Consider the following 17,407-nt stretch of genomic DNA (forward strand, 5'->3'; position numbering starts at 1 on the left):
AGGGGAGTGACTCTCCCTGGCAACGTGGAATATGACTCCCGGGGAGGAATGTAGGCCCGGCATCGTGGGATGGAGAACATCTTCTTGACCAAAAGGGGGATGTGAAAGGAAATGAAATAAGCTTCAGTGGCAGAGAGATTCCAAAAGGAGCCGAGAGGTCACTCTGGTGGGCACTCTTATGCACACTTTAGACAACCCTTTTTAGGTTCTAAAGAATTGGGGTAGCTGGTGGTGGATACCTGAAACTATCAAACTACAACCCAGAACCCATGAATCTCGAAGACAGTTGTATAAAAATGTAGCTTATGAGGGGTGTCAATGGGATTGGGAAAGCCATAAGGACCACACTCCACTTTGTCTAGTTTATGGATGGATGAGTAGAAAAATAGGGGAAGGAAACAGACAAAGGTACCCAGTGTTCTTTTTTACTTCAATTGCTCTTTTTCACTCTAATTATTATTCTTGTTATTTTTGTGTGTATGCTAATGAAGGTGTCAGGGATTGATTTAGGTGATGAATGTACAACTATGTAATGGTACTGTGAACAATCGAATGTACAATTTGTTTTGTATGACTGCGTGGTATGTGAATATATCTCAATAAAATGAAGATAAAAAAAAAAACTTACTGAGACTTCTTTTGTACCCTAACATATGGTCTATTTTGAAGAATGATCCATGTGCACTTGAAAAGAATGTGTATTCTGCTGTTAAAAAGTGATGTGTTCTAGATGTGCCTGTAAAATCTATTTGTTCAGGTCCTCTATTTCCTTGTTGATCTCCTGTCAAAGTGTCCTATCCAATATTGAGAGTGGTGTATTGAAATCTTCAGTTAGTACTGTAGAACTCTCTATTTATTCTTCAAATCTGTTACTGTTTTCTTCATATCTTTTGGGATCCATTGTTAGATGAATTTGTGTTTATTATTGTTATATATTCTCATTGAAATGACCTTTTTATTAATATGTAGTGTCCTCTGTCTCTTATAAAAAAATTTTTTTTAGTTAAAGTATATTTTGGCTGATATTGGTATAGCTACCCCAGCTCTCTTTTGGTTACTATTTGCATGGAATATTTTTCTCCATCCTTCCACTTTCAACCTGTTTGTGTCCTTGGATCTAAGATGATCTCTTGTAAACAGCATATAGTTGGATCATGCTTCTTTATCCATTCTGCCAGTCTCTGCCTCTTGCTTGGAGAGTTTAATCCATTTACATGTTAGGTAACTACTGATAAAGCAATACTTCTGCCATTTTGCTAATTGTTTTTTGTACATCTCTTTTGTCTCTCTTCCATTACTGCCTTCCTTTTTTATTTAGAAGATCTTTTGTAATGGGTCCTTTTGAGTCACTTCTCATTTCCTTGTATGTGGATTTTTAAGATATTTTCTTTGGGCTATTATGGAGATTAAATTTCATAAATTTGCATCCCTATCTCTATTACAATTTAGTTTATATTGATACCAGCCTAACTTCAATAGCCTACACATGCTCTGTTCCTATATCCCTCATCCCTCTTATTTGTTATTCTTGTCACAAATTATGTCTTTATGCATTTTATTCCCAGTAATAAAGGTTTAGATTGCTTTTCATGTATTTGAATTTTAAGCCATATAAGAAGTAAAAGATAGCATTACAAATGAAAAAATGCAATAATATTGGTATTTATGATTACTCATATGTTTATCTATATTGAAGGTCTTTATTTTTTCATACAGCTTTGAGTCAATGTCTAGTGTCCTTTCCTATCACCTGGAAGAATTCCTTTTAGCATTTATTGTAAGGCAGGTAGTGGTAATTAACCCTCAGCTCTTATCTGGAAATTTATTAATTCTCCCTCATTTTTGAAATAGTTTTGCCAGATCTGTTTTTCTTGTCTGACATTTTTTTTCTTTCAGCACTTTAAATATGTCATTCCACTTCCTTCTTGCCTTCATGGTTTCTATTGAGAAATAGGGTGTTAACCTTATTAAGGATCACTTGTATATAATATATTACTTCTCTCTTGTTTGTAAGATTCTCTTTTTGCCTTTAGAATTCAACAGTTTGATTATAATGTGTCTTGATATGGGTTTCTTGGGTTTATCTGGCTTGGAGTTCATTGAGCTTCTCACATTTGTATATTCATATCTTTCTTCAGATTTGGGAAGTTTTCAGTTATTATTTCTTCCAGTATCTTCCCTTACCCTTCTCTCACTTCTATTTCTGGGACTCCTATAATGCATATATTGGTATGTCTGATCGTGTTCCACAGGTCTCTTAGGCTCTGTTCATTTTTTTCCATTCTTTTTTCTCCTCAGACAGAACAATTTCAATAGTTTTATTTTCATGTTTGCTGATTACTTTGTCTGCTCCAGTATTCTGAACCCTTCTATTGAATTTTCCTTTGTTTTCGTACTTTTTTGGCTCCAGAATTTCCATTTGTTTCTGCTTTATAATTTGTCTCATTATTGAAACTCTCATTTGTTCACATATTGTTCCTTACTTCCTGTAGTTGTTTATCCAAGTTTTCCTTTAGTTAATTGATCCCAATGTTTTAGAGTGTTGATCTAAGATCTTCAATTAGTAATTCCAGAGACTGGATTAATTTCTGTCAAATTCTTTTTTTTCCTGTGATTGGGCCACATTTTCCTCTTTTATTGTATGTTTTGTAATTTTTTAGTTGAGAATTTTGATATTCTGAGCATTATGTTGTGGTTGCTCTAGAAATGTAGTTCTCCCACTCTTCAGTCTGCCAGACCAAGAAAGAAAAAAAAGGAAAGAAAAATATAAAGGAAGAAAAAGAAAAAACTACTAACAACAAACAAAATAAACACATGCAAAAGGAGCACTGCCTCTCCAAGTCTCTTGGTATATGCCAGTGGGGAGGTGGAAGGTGCTGCTTGTCAAGGCTAAAATTGAGGCCACCAACTACAGTGATCCCTTAAGGGTCTGCCAGACCAAAAACAAAAAATAGTCGAAAGAAAACAAACAAACCAAGAAAATAAAGGAAAGAAAGACAAGAAAAGAAAAGGAAAGGAAAGGAAAGGAAAGGAAAGGAAAGGAAAGGAAAGGAAAGAGAAAAAAGAAAAGGTATACTGATGCTGGTGTGAGGTCCTAAGATTAGCTGCTGCTAAGATAGCCAAAACCAAGACAAGCAGCCATTCTGGTCCCCTACCTCTGTCAGACCAAAACATACAAGAAAGCCAAGAAAGAACTAATCCAATAAAAGGTGAACTGGTTCTTTGCTTCATGGTAGGTATTGGTATGAGGCCAGAAGCTGCTGCTGCTGAGAGGGCCAAAACTGATGCTAGTGTTCATACTGGCCCTCAGGGGTCTGCCACATCAAGAAACACCCAAACACAAAAGAAAGAAAACCAACAAAAATGGTGCCCTGATGCTTTTCATTCCAGTGGATGCTGAAAGGACAGAAGCTGCTGCTGCCCAAAGGGCCAGAACAAAGGCTAGCATCTGCACTGTTCCCTTGGGGATCCAGCAGACCAACCTCAACCAATAGCCCCAACTTTTGGAGGATGAGGTTTCCCCTGCCTGCCCAGGTACCAGCCAGCTGTTTCCTGGCTGCATTTCCACAACCACCACTGTTTCCACAGGTGCAACTGTGGGACCAAGGGATGGTGGCTGGTTGCTGGTTCATGTTTTCACTTACAAAACTTGAACACTTGGCAGCTTCTGCCTTTGTCTGGCATTCCCAGAGTTGTTCCAAATGTCCAGTCTGGTTCCAGGGTTACCACCTAGTTAGTTTCATTCTCTTTTTCCAGTTCATTCATTTTTCTGGAGGGAGCAATCGGTAAAACCTCCTGCTCTGCCATTTTGTGTCTGTAAACTGTTTTTAAGAGATTTAAAAGAAGAAAAATATCTTTTATATTTACCCATATATTTATCATGTTCTCCATTCTTTTGTGCAAATTCAAACTTCAATTTAGTATAATTTTCCTTCTGCCAGAAGAATTTTCTTTAATATTTCTTGTAGTGCATATCCTCTGGCAATGAATTTACTCAGCTTTTGTTGGTCTTTAAAAATCTTTATTTCACTTTCATTTTTGAAAAAAATTTTTCTGAGAATAGGTTGACAGATTTTTTTCCTTCCAGTATTTAAAAAGGGTTACTCCATTGTCTTCTGGCTTGCATAGTTTCTGATGAAATATTGCCGTCATTCTTATCCTTGTTCCTCTATACATGTGTCTTTTTTTTCTTCCCTGTGGCTGCTATTAAATTGTTCTTTTTATCACTGTTTTTAACAATTTGATAATTATGTGCTTTAGTCTTGTTTTCTTTATGTTTATTCTGTTTGGGATTTGCTAATATTCTTGAATCTGTGGATTTATCACTTTCATCAAATTTGGGCAAATTTCAGCCATTATTTCTTCAAAGATTTTTTCTCTCCCCTCCTTTCTGGGGCTCCAGTTACACATATGTTAGGTTGGTTGATCCTTCATCACAGGTCACTGATGGCTCTGTTCATTTTGGCTCTCTTTTTCCTCTCTGCACTTCATTTTGCATAGTTTCCATTTCTATATTTTCAAAGTTTTTGAGTTCACTGATTTTTACTTCTATATAATAAAGAGTATTTACATCATAGAAATCATAAAATGCTGCAAAACAGTTTTTAATAGAGATGAATGTTAAGTATTTACCAGCAATGCTGCAACCGAATGTGACCATGTGAGAGATCCCAAGCAAGAATCACCTAGCTGAGTAAGAACCAGGAGAGATATCAAACTGTTTTTTAGAACACTATGTATTTAAGGTAGCTTGTTAAACAGCAATAAGTAAATGGAACAAGTACTGTTTTTAAGGTAATCTTTTGGAATTTTAACTGAAGCATTTTCTTGGTTTACATTTAGGTAACTGCTGATATGTTCATATATAAACCTGTCATTTTCTGCTTTTTTTATTTCACCATTTCTTTTTTCTTTTTCCTTGTCTGTATGTTTTCTTTTGAAATGGTCAAGTATGTTTTATTATTACATTTTCTCCTGTGTTGCTTGAAAGTTTTGTATACTCTTTTCCAAATATTCAGTGGTTACCCTAGAATTTATAGCATGCATTCTTGGTATGTCAAAATCAAAAGTTAATTTACATTCAATTGACATCAAACCCAAAGCACATATTGTAGTAGGGTCTTTTTTTTTCATTAAAAGTATTTTTCCTTTTTCAGTTCTGGCTCAGTTATAAGCTTCCTGATTACATTCTTGTATGGTGCTTTGCTTTTTTTTTCCCTCATGAATTGAATTGGGTATCCAGTGCTTTGAGCATCCTGGCCATATTCTTATCCTAAGGCCTAAGGCTTGACCTCCTGTCCCTAGGTGTTCTGGTTTGCTAGTGCTGCTCTTTTGCAAAACACCAGAAGTGGATTGGCTTCTATAAAGAGGGTTTATTTGGTTACAAAGTTACAGTCTTAAGGTAAAAAAGTGTCCAAAGTAAGGCATCAGTGAAGGGTACCTGCACTGGAGAAAGGCCATTGGCATCCAGAAAACCTCTGTTAGCTCAGAAGGCACATGGCTGGCATCTGCTTGCTCCCAGGTTGTGTTTCAAAATGGTGTTCTCCAAAATGTCAGTGTCAGCTTCCAATGTCCGTTTTCAAAATGTGTCTCTCAGCTGCAGCTCCTGCTGCATCTGGGCCTGTATGGCTCTTTTTATAGTACTCCAAGATCCAGTAAAGACCCACCCTGAATGGATGGGGCAACACCTCCTTGGTAATAATCCAACAAAAGGTCTTGCCCACAGTTGATTGAGCCACATCTCTATGGAAACACTGAACCAATAAGTTCCAACCGAATCAGCACTAATGCATCTGCCCCCAGAAGACTACATCAAAGAATATGGCTTTTTCTGGGAGACATTATATATGCAAATCAGCATGCTAGGTAAGCATTAATATTGTAGTCCATAGCCTTTCCCAGGTCCTAAAGTCCCTCATCAGGGCTGCTGTAGTATCAGCTAATGTGCTTATACTAAAGCAGATTTCAATTCCTTCATTTCATTTGTAACCTAAGACTTTCCTTTTCTTTCTTGGAGGCTCATCTGTATGTTAAAATTATTTGGCTATATTTTACCCAGTGTTATTAGGTATTTCTAATTGGCCAGAAACCAAACTAGTTTAATTTGTCTTGCTTTAGCATTTAGCAATGCATTTTAAAGAAACCTCTATACCAATACCTATATATTCATATAGGTACCAAAAGATACCAGTTTACACTGTTATTAACAGTATATGAAGGTATGTTTTCCCATGCCCTTTCTCATGCAATATGTTATCAGAGTTTTTGATCTTGGTAACTCTGAGTTGAAAACAATATATAATTTTATTTTTATTTAATTTGTTAAGTGAAATTCATAATTTTCACATTAATAAGCCATTTTTCCATTTTTAAAAAATTGAGATTGTTCACATACCATGCAATTATCCAAAGATCCATAGTGTACGATCACTTGCCCATGGTACCATCATACAGCTGTGCATCCATCACCACAGTTAATTTTTTTTCAATTTTTAGTATATTTTCATTACTCTGGAAAAGAAATAAAGACCCACACAAAAAAAGGAAACTCAAATCCTCCCATATCTCTAACCACCCCCCTCCATTATTAATTCATAGTATGGGTATAGTACATTTGTGACTGTTGATGAAAGAATGTTAAAATACTACCAACTGTAGTATATAGTTTGCAACAGGTATATATTTTTTCCTATATGCCCCTATATTATTAACTTCTAGTTATAGTGTCATACATTTGTTCTAGTTCCTGAGAGATATTTCTAATATTTGTACAGTTAATCACAGACATTGTCCACTAAAAGATTCACTGTTTTATACATTCCAATCTTTTAACCTCCAACTTTCCTTCTGGTGACATATGTGACTCTTGGCTTCCCCTTTCCACCACCTTCACACACCATTCAGCACTGTTAGTTATTTTCACAATGTTCTACCATCACCTCTGTCCATTTCCAAATGTTTAAGTTCACCCTAGTTGAACATTCTGCTCATAATAAGCAACTGCTCCCCATTCTATAGCCTCATTCTATATCCTGATAACTTACATTTCATGTCTATGAGTTTACATATTATAATTAGTTCATATCAGTGAGACCCTGCAATATTTGTCCTTATGTGTCTGTCTTATTTCACTCAATATAGTGCCCTCAAGGTTTCTTCATCAACCCATTTTTTAAAGACAGTTTTGTTCACGCACCATACATCATGTCCTAAGTAAATAATTGATGGTTCCCTGTATAGTCATGTATTTATGTGTTCACCACCATCACCACTATCTGTATAAGGGCATCTCCATTTCTTCCACAAAGGAGCAGGAAGAATCAAGGAAGGTAGAGAGATAGGAGAAAAAGAAAAAGAGAAAGAGAGGAAAAAAAAAAAGAAAAAAAAATGATAGCTGGGAAGCAACAAATGGAAAGATAGCATTAAACTAAAGTAGAATAAAGAGTCAGACAACATCACCAATGCCAAGAGTCCCATACCTTTCCCCTATGTCCCCCCTGCCCCATATGCATTTAGCTTTGGTATATTGCCTATATTATATTAAAGGAAGCATAATACAATGTTTCTATTAACTGTAGTCTCTAGTTTGCATTGATTGTATTTTTCCCTCAGTACCACCCCATTTTTAACACCTTGCAATGTTGGTATTCATTTGTTCTACTTCATGTAAAAACATATTTGTACCTTTTATCACAATCGTTGAGCACTCTAGGTTTCACTGAGTTATACAATCCCAGTCTTTATCTTTCCTCTTTTGTCCTGGTGTCCCACATGCTCCTAACCTTCCTTTTTCAACCATACTCACAGTCACCTTTGTTCAGTGTACTTACATTTCTGTGCTACTTTCTCCCAAAATTGTGTTCCAAACTTCTTACTCCTGTCTTTTCCTTTCTGTCTGCAGTGCTCCCTTTAATGTTTCCTGTAGAGCAGTTATCTTGTTCACAAACTCTTTCATTGTCTGTTTGTCAGAGAATATTTTAAGTTCTCCCTCATATTTGAAGGACAGTTTTGCCAGATATAGGATTCTTGGTTGGTGGTTTTTCTCTATCAGTATCTTAAATATATCAGCCCACTTCCTTCTTGCCTCCATGGTTTCTATTGAGAAATCCACAAATAGTCTTATCAAACTTCCTTTGTATGTGATGGATTGCTTTTCTCTTGCTGCTTTCAGGATTCTCTTTTTATCTTTGGTGTTTGATAATCTGATTATTAAGTGTCTTGGTGTAGGCCTATTTGGATCTATTCTCTTTGGGGTATGCCGTGCTTCTTGGATCTGTAATTTTACGTCTTTCATAAGAGATGGGCAATTTTCATTGATTATTTCCTCTATTATTGCTTCTGCCCCTTTTCCCTTCTCTTCTACTTCTGGGGCACCAACAACATGTATATTCTTGCATTTCATTTTGTCCTTAAGTTCCTGGAGACATTGCTTATATTTTTCCATTCTTTCCTCTATCTGTTCTTTTATGTGTAGGCTTTCAGATGCCTTGTTCTCCAGTTCCTGAGTGTTTTCCTCTGCCTCTTGAGATTTGCTGTTGTATGTCTCCATTGTGTCCTTCATCTCATGTGTTGTGCCTTTCATTTCCATAAATTCTGTCAGTTGTTTTTTCGAACTTTCAATTTCTACCTTGTGTATGCCCAGTGTTTTCATTATCTGCTTCATCTCTTTTGTCATATCTTCCTAAACTTTCTGAATTGATCCAGCACTAGTTGTTTAAATTCCTGTATCTCAGTTGAAGTGTAAGTTTGTTCCTTTGTCTGGGCCATAACTTTGCCCCTCCTAGTGTAGGTTGTAGTTTTCTGTTGTCTAGGCATCTGGCCTCCTTGTTTACCCCAACCAGGTTTTCCTAGACCAGAATGGGCTCAGGTCTTGGAAGGAGGCAATAGTTCCAGGTCTCCCTGAGGGTGTCTTAGAAGATTGATGCACCCTGTGAGGCCTCAAGTTACTGTGCTTTTCTTCCCAGCAGGTGGTGCTTGTCAGCCTGTAGTTCCAGACTGGTGTAAGGAGGTGTGGCCTGTGGCTGTTTTCCCCCAGGCTCTGGTGTCTGGTTCGGAATGGAAGGTGGGTAGTAGAGTTTGGCACCACCTCTTTCCTCTTAGGGAAGATATACCCCCCGGGGAGAGGTCATTTACATTTGAATAGTCTCTGACTCCGCTATCACCACCCTTGTCTGGTTCTGAGTACTGGGAATTGAAAATGGCTGAGGCTTTCTACACTGAGTCAAAACAGGGACAGAAAGACCCCCTTCACTCCTTCAGTTTCTCCCATTGGCCAGAGACAGCACCCGGTCCTCTGGGCTCCCCCTCCCTCCCAGAGAGGTCCTCCAGGTCTCTAAAGGTCAGTTGTCACCAAAAGCCTCTGTCTGCTTGTTGGGGACTCATAGTTTGTATTGAGTTAATTAAAACCTCAGCTGGAGCTCAGCTGATCTATATTCGCTTGCTCGGAGACTGCGGCTCTCTAGCACAGCGAGGCTTTGCAGTTTGGGAGAGTGCTGCTCTCTAGCACCACAAGGCTTTGCAGTTCGAGCCATGGGGGTAGGGGGCTCCTGTCTCAGGTCCACAGTTTTTACTTACAGATTTTATGCTGCGATCTTGGGCATTCCTCCTAATTCAGGTTGGTGTAAGATGAGTGAATGGTCATGTTTGTTCCCCTGCAGTTATTCTAGATTATTTTCTAGTTGTTCCTGGCTATTTATTACTTGTTCCAGGGGGACTAACTAGCTTCCACTCCTCTCTATGCCACCATCTTCTTTCTCTGATATTACTTTTTATATATTTAGAAAATTAGCCTCATGTTTTTAGATGTATTTACTCTATTATTATTATTTTAAATATTGCATTTGGAAAATTTTGGGGGGTCAGAAATTTAAAATTTTCCTGTTATAAAATGTTTCTTTTGTGGCTTCTGAGTTTTAAATTATGAATTTAAAAAATCTTCTCCAATTTGAGATCATAAAAATGCTTCTGTATTTTGTTTTTGTACTTTTATATTTTATTTTTATGTGTAAATATTTTATTTACCTGGAATATATTTTGATGTAAAGAATTATATTGGAATATAGTTATTTTCCATATGGCAAGATTATTTTTCCAGCAAAATTTTTAATACTTTATGATTTTCCCTATTGATGGAAAAGCTATTTTTGTTATATACTGTTCTAGTTTGCTAATGCTGCAGAATGCAAAACACCAGAGATGGATAGGCTTTTATAAAATGGGGGTTTATTTCACTACACAGTTACAGTCTTTTTTTTTTTTTTTCACATCTCAAGCTTTGTTTTATTTCACTACATTAAGTTAAGCAACAAGGCAAAACAGTAACCTGTTATTAATAAAGATCAAGGAGTGCCTCTCATTCCAAAAAGGGACCAAAAGAATGTTTCTTCACAAATATGCACGACATTTCACTCATTATGCCTATAAGTACTCTGAATAAAAGAAAACTTTGGTGGTTTAATAAAATTACAAATTCAAATTAACTTAGCCTTAAGCTTCCAATATTACATTTTCAAGTGCTAGTAATGTCTAATTCTCCTGCAGTGGTCCACAATGACTATACATTTAACAATCTTGCACCTGATCTAATATAAAAAAGCAACAAATAAAAAATTGCTAATTCACCAGCTGCAGGTGTTGAACCATTTCTATGAACACACAAAATACCAGCTTGCACTAAAAACTACCTTGAGGAAACACTAAACTAAACCAATGGCTCTGTTGTTCTGCAAGTTAATTTGGCTTTTGAAGAAAAAAAATATTCTAATATCAAAGTGTTTTTGTGTTTCTGTGTCACATGTGGGTGATAAAACCCATAAGATCATTATTACTTCTGGGAACAAATACAGTTACATGCCATAAACGTACAACATACAACTTTGTGAAGTCTGTGCAAATGTGTAAACATATGAAGCTATTTTCTACTTTGATGCCCATTTCCTCCACCAGCAAATAGGGAGTGGTGGCTTCACAGTAGGCTCTAGCAGGTAGTGAAGTAAGAATTTATTTGACACTCTGTAGGGTCACAAAAATTAAACTCTTCCTATAGCCTACACATTTGTCATTACCCAGCTCCCCTACCCCAACTCTTAAAAGGCTAAGCCCTGTTTATTATTGTCATAATATTATAGATTAGTATTTTTTTTCTTACATTGCAGCATTTATATTTCTCTGTAGGAATATTGTTTCATAAAGCTGACTTGAACTTAAGGGTACAATTTAGTGTCTTTCAAAGGCTTCCCACCTATTTTTAACTTTCAAGGTGGAGCTGCAAGTTACCAAGTCCTGTCTGTATTCTAGATTATGTTATGCATTAATTTTAAGACCTCAAATTTAAGAAAAAAAACAGGATGAACAAGAAATTTCTTTTCCCTCAAAAGTCTATCAGACACTTGTTAACAAAACATTTACTGAAAATGTGGTACAGCTAGTGGTATATACTTTGTCAAGTCTCATTTTAGAAAACATCACAGAAATTATGGTTAGCAACCCAACTCCAGGATATCAAGTGGAAACAGCATGTGTGCTATGTATTTTAGAATATCTGCTGAACTATTTCATGGTTTTCAATCAAAGTGGTCTCATTTGACATACTATATAGTTATAATGAAAGTCATAAACTCAGGAATGCAGAAGGTTCTGTTTCTTAACATCCCGTTTTGGATATAAGAAATCATAATCATTAATTTCCCCTTCAAATCAATGGAAAGAACCTTAGTTTAGATCATGCCTAAAAATCTAACTTTTAAAATGTTTTCTGCATTTGAGGAGTGTATTTGTGCACTCAATTTTTCTCTAGGCTCTTTCCAGGTCCCAAATACTGAGAACAAGTCATCGAGTTAAAGAGGAAGGGTAGAGGAAAAGAAGTAGGGTGTAAGGCATACAAAGATTGCCTCCTTGTGGCAGCATTCTTCCCTGGATATTGTGGCCACTCCCTTGATATGACATGTAATTGCTTGCTTCTCAAATACTTTTTAAAAGAAAAAGTTTCTTATTCCTACCGGAAAAATTTTTAAGAGCAATCAATAAACAAACATGTCCTGTACTATTTTCACTTGGAAGAGAGCAAATGAGGCCTTAAGAATTTCACAGGTTTTTCCCAAACATCATCAAGTTTAAGACAAGGTGACAATTCTATTTTTCTGTCAAATGGGAATCTATGGCAAGATGGGAGCCATGATGGAAAGTGAAGGGATATGTTTAGACTGCTGGATTATATCTAATGGAATCCAAAAAGCAGATGATATACTGAGATCAATGCTAGATCATTAATAGCAGGTCCACCTTTGGGTTATTATTTTAAGTTTCATCCTTGAGATTCTGACCCTTTGTAAAATCAGATCAGGAAATAGATCAGTCAAGTGGTAAATCTAACACCACTCCGAGGAACAGCTGTCCCCTTTCTCAGGATGGGACTATGCTGTTATTAGTCAGCGTGCAGGATTCAGTGAGGGAGATGCAGATTTTCTGGTGCTACAGAAGTGAAAGCAAGAGGAACAGTGGTTGCCCTGTGTTCCTAATGCCATGCCTACACCCCCACTCTCCTAGGAATAGGATTCAGTAGTGCATGGATACACTGTTATAAACAAGGCCTAATGAAGCAGCAGCTTCCACATTTTAACACAGGTTCCTGGTGACACTATCCTTTGGGATCTGCCTGCCAGTGGAACCCTTCAGGGAAGAAGTGGGCCCAAGCTGAGTTCCACATGCTGCGTGAGCCAGATGACTTCTGTGCCCTGGTCACTTTCTTCGATGGGGCGGATGGGGGCTGCCAGGTTTTTAAAATCATGCTTCATCTTAAAGCACACGGTCACTTCACCCTCCTCACGTTGTGGGGTCACTTTGATGAAAATACCCACTTTGTTGGCCTTTCTGAAAGCTATAATGTCAGGGTCATCCTGAAAGTCCTGGGGTTCTGCCAACTCATCATATTCTGCTGCTGCATCCTTGCCAGCTAAAATAAGCTCTTTGGGAGGCACCACTACCTTAGCAGTGCTGTTAATATTATCAGGGTCCCCCTCCTCACATTCCAACAGCGTCACATGGGTGAGGTTCTCCACTGGATTTGTAAGAGTCAGGAGGACTTGGCTCTCCTTCATGTAGCGAAGGTTGGGAATCGACATGATTCTCACTTCTGGGATATAATTGACAGCAACAAGCTGGATTTTGAATTTGATAGATGTTGGATTAAATTCTGGCTTGCTCAAATTATGTTCACATTTCCGGCAACGTAGGGACCGTTTGATCAGAAGATGTTTATGGCGAGGATAGAGCTGTGAAGCACAAATTGGTTGAAAGTCTGGCTGTAAGAGGTGCTGCTGAAGAGTAGTTACTTCTGTTAAATTTACTGGTCTTGTGTAATAGTCTTCAGGTAGAGGTTCCACTTCATCTACAGCCTGAGCTGGCTCAATCTTTATCTCTTTTTGGTCCTCTCCTTCTTTAAGGGAAAGTCCAGCAAGGGTACTGATGGATGCACCAGCTCGTGGTCGCTGAAGCCCGGTTCCAAGACCATATTTGTCCGAAAAAGCCAGAGGCATATAATTTCGACGCCGTGCTAGTTTCTTGCGATCTCGTTCAACCTTCTCTTTCTGAGCAAGCTGCTGGTAATATTCAATCAGTTTGTTCATCCTTTGTGTGTAAGGATTTTCAGGTTCTTGCCAACCACCACTAGCCACAGATTTGTCTGCCATGCCCACATCTCTAGATGTCCAGCGACAAAATCCACATGCCAGGTAATAGGCTTTCTTCATGGTGGTTTTGGCTGGGTCATCTGGGAGCTGTGTAGAGATACTTGTTGCCCGGGTAGAGAGGGTATGCATGCAGCCAGGACAGTCAAAGCAATTGGCGCATCTATTCTTTTTCAGTTTGGCTTCAGCCGATGGCATATTTTCTAGGCAACTGGGACAATAATGGGAGTCCACCTCGTGAGACACACATTCCAGCGACCGCAGCTCACTGCAATAACGGCAGAAGTAAAGCTGCGAGAGCGGGGCCCGAACCTTCTTTTCTCCCTGGACTAGATAGAGAACCTGCTCTGATTGCAGCAAAGACGCCATCTTGGAGAGGGAGGAGTCAATGAGCCTCACAGTTACAGTCTTAAGGCCACAAAACGTCCAAGGTAACACATCAGCAATCGGGTACCTTCACCGGAGGATGACCAATGGCATCGGAAAACCTCTGTTAGCTGGGAAGGCACATGGCTGGCGTCTGCTCCAAAGTTCTGGTTTCAAAATGGCTTTCTCCCAGGACATTCCTCTCTAACAAGCTTGCTCCTCTTCAAAACGTCACTCACAGCTGCACTCCGTTTAGTCTCTTTGAGTCAGCATGTTTTATATGGCTCCACTGATCAAGGCCCACCTCCGAATGGGCGGGGCCACACCTCCATGGGAACATCTCATCAAAATTATCATTACCCACAGCTGGGTGGGGCACATTCCAAGCAAATCTCTGCCCCACAAGACCACAAAGATAATGGCATTTGGGGGACACAATACATTCAAACCGGCACATATACTATAATTCATCTCTACTTGGATCTATGTTTATCCCTCTTCTGTTCCATTGGACTATTCATTTTTTATTCATTCAGTACCAAGTTTTTATTTCTTGATAATATATATTAAATATGTGTTAGGGTTGACGCTTCTATTATTCTTTTTTTCTCAAATAATTATTGCCATTTGTGCATTTCTAATTTTTATATAGTATTTAGTATAGCATTTTCTAGGTAAAAAATTCACATTGTTGTATTTATTTTGATTTGACCTAAGTTTTCAATTTCTTTAGGGGAAATTAGTATCTTTATAATATAACTTTCCAGTTAATAACATATGTAATTATATAGATTTCCATATATAAATGTCTATGTTAATTTTCTTCTGCTTTATTTTAAATGTTTTTTTGTATAGTTCTTTTGTTGTTGCTTTATTAAGTGGAATGTTTATTACATATTTTCTAACTGGAGAAAGTTTATATATAGGAAAAATATTGACTTAATTTAGCAACCAGTTTTTCAATTAATTAAGTTTTATAGGTAAGCAGTCACACCATCTGCAAAAAATAGTAATTTTGCCTCCTCCTTTCCAATTTTTATATCTCATATTTGTCTGTTTACTTTTTAAACAGCTTTACAGCAGTATAGTTGAAATACAATAAACTGCACTTATTTAAACTATGCAATTTAAAGTTTTTTCCCAAAGCCATAAAATTTATTTTAGTTTCTGCATATAACTTATTAACCCTTCACTTTATATATGTGAATTTTACATAATTTCAATGGCTGTATGCATATCATTTTATTGTCTGCTTTTACACTTAATAGACACTTTTTTCTTGTGTCCACATAGTCATAATATTTAAAAATAGACTTTTTAAAGCAGTTTTACATCTACAGACAACTTGGACAGAGTACAGATATTTCTCACATATCCGCCATCCCACAGTTTCTCCTATTATTAACATCCTGCAATATTGTGGTTCATTTGTTATAATTGATGAACAAATATTGATGCACTATTATTAACTAAAGTCCATAGTTTACCTAGGGGTTCACTTTTTGTGTTGTATAGTTCCATAGGTTTTGACAGATGCATTGTGTCTTGTATCCACCATTACAGTATCATACAGATAGTTTCAATGCCCTAAAAACACCCCATGTGTTTTCATATATTTATATGCCTGTGAAATTGTCACCACAACCAAGACAGTGAAATATCCTTCATCAAAGTTTCCTCATGTCTCTTTGTTATCCATTCCTTCTGACTTTTCCCATTTCCTGACACTTTATCCCCAGGAAAAAACTGATGTTTTCTGTCACTATAAAGTTTTCATTTTCTAAAATTTTATTTTTGTATCATTTCTTTCACTCAGCACAATTGTTTTGAGATTCTTTCATGTTGTATACATCAGCAGTTCATTCTTTCTTTTTGTTGAGTTGTGTTGCATTGTACACATATGGATATCTAGTTTTTCCAGCATCATTTTTTAAAAATACTGTCCTTTCTTGATTCAATTGCATCTGCTCCTTTGTCAAAGATCACTTGACTCTATTTGTGTGAGTCTATTTCTGGCTTCTCTGTTCTGTTCCATTAATCTATCTGTCCATTCCTTCACTAATATCCACTTTCTTGATTACTGTATCTTCACAGTAATTCTTGAAGTTGGGTAGTGTTTCAGTTTGCTAAAACTGCTAGAATGCAATATACCAGAAATGGATTGGCTTTTACAATGGGGGTTTATTAGTTCACATATTTACAGTTCTAATGCCATGAAAATGTCCTAATTAAGGCATCAAAAGGATGATACCTTCTCTGAAGAAAAGCTGATAGCATCTGGGTTCCTCTGTCACATGGGAAGGCACATGGCCAGAGTCTGCTGGTCCTCTCCTGAGTTTAGCTTCTGGTTTCCATGGCTTTCTCCAAAATGTCTTTGGGCTTCTGTTTTAGCTTCTCTCTCAGCTTCTTCCTGGGGCAAACTCTGGATTATATATCTTAGCTTCTCTGAGCTTTCTCCAAAATGTCTCTGCCTTTTATGCTCTCATAGATGTCTCCAGCAAGAGGATTAACACTCCCCCCACCCTTGAATGGGTGGAGTCACATCTCCATGGAAACAACCTAATCAAAGGGTCCCACCCACAATAGGTCTGTCCCACAAGATTGGATTAAAAGAACATAGTCTTTTCTGTGGTACTTAACAGATCTAAACCACCACAGGTAGTGTCAGTCCTCCATCTTTGTTCTCTTCTTCAGTATTGTATTGTCTATTCTGTGTCTTTTGCTTTTTAGAATCAGGTTGTCAATATCCACCAAATAACTTGCTGGGATTTTGATTGGTATTATGTTGAATCTATAGATCAAGTTGGGAAGACTTGACATCTTAACAATATTGAATCTTGTATTCATGAGCATAGAATATCTTTAGATCTCTATCATTTCTTTATCATAGTTTTATAGTTTTCCTCATATAGATCATGTACTTTTTTTAGATTTATACCTAAGTATTTCATATTTTGGTACTAATATAAATGATAGTGTGTTTTTAATTTCAAATTCCAGTTGTTCATTACTTACATACAAGAAAGCAATTGACTTTGTGTATTGACATTTAATCCTACAACCTTACTATAAACACTTATTAGTTCCGGGAGGTTTTTTTTTTTTTGTCAATTCTTTGGGATTTCCTGCATAGACAATCCTATCATCTGAAAACAAAGACAGTTTTTCTTCCTTCCCCAATGGGGTACCTTTTATTTTCCCTTTTGTCTTATTGCTGAGAACTCTCAGTATAATGTTGAATAGGAGTGGTGAGAGGCAGCATCCTTGACTTTTTCCTGATCTTAGGGAAAAAGCGTCTGTTTTCCTACCATTAAGTATGATGTAAGCGGTAGGATTTCTGCAGAGTCCTTTATCAAGCT

At 37.2% G+C, this 17,407-nt stretch overlaps 2 protein-coding genes across 12 annotated transcripts in view; one reads left to right on the plus strand and one right to left on the minus strand.

Annotated features, from left to right (window-relative positions):
• The window catches only part of LOC119507823 (protocadherin alpha-C2), a 210,462-nt gene that overhangs the window by 81,782 nt on the left and 111,273 nt on the right, over window positions 1-17,407 (plus strand). The gene's annotated exons all lie outside the window — the stretch shown is intronic.
• LOC119507824 (dynactin subunit 4-like) lies at window positions 12,643-14,058 on the minus strand. Its single transcript, XM_037800991.1, has one exon. It carries the CDS (start codon window positions 14,049-14,051, stop codon window positions 12,669-12,671), a length of 1,383 nt encoding a protein of 460 aa, XP_037656919.1. The 5' UTR covers window positions 14,052-14,058; the 3' UTR covers window positions 12,643-12,668.

This window comes from Choloepus didactylus, chromosome 13 (assembly GCF_015220235.1).
Source record: "Choloepus didactylus isolate mChoDid1 chromosome 13, mChoDid1.pri, whole genome shotgun sequence".
NCBI classification, from domain to species: Eukaryota; Metazoa; Chordata; class Mammalia; order Pilosa; family Megalonychidae; genus Choloepus; species Choloepus didactylus.

Excerpts from the sequence above, each read along its gene's own strand:
- LOC119507824 (XM_037800991.1), bottom strand. The coding sequence starts at position 14,051 with ATGGCGTCTTTGCTGCAATCAGAGCAGGTTCTCTATCTAGTCCAGGGA.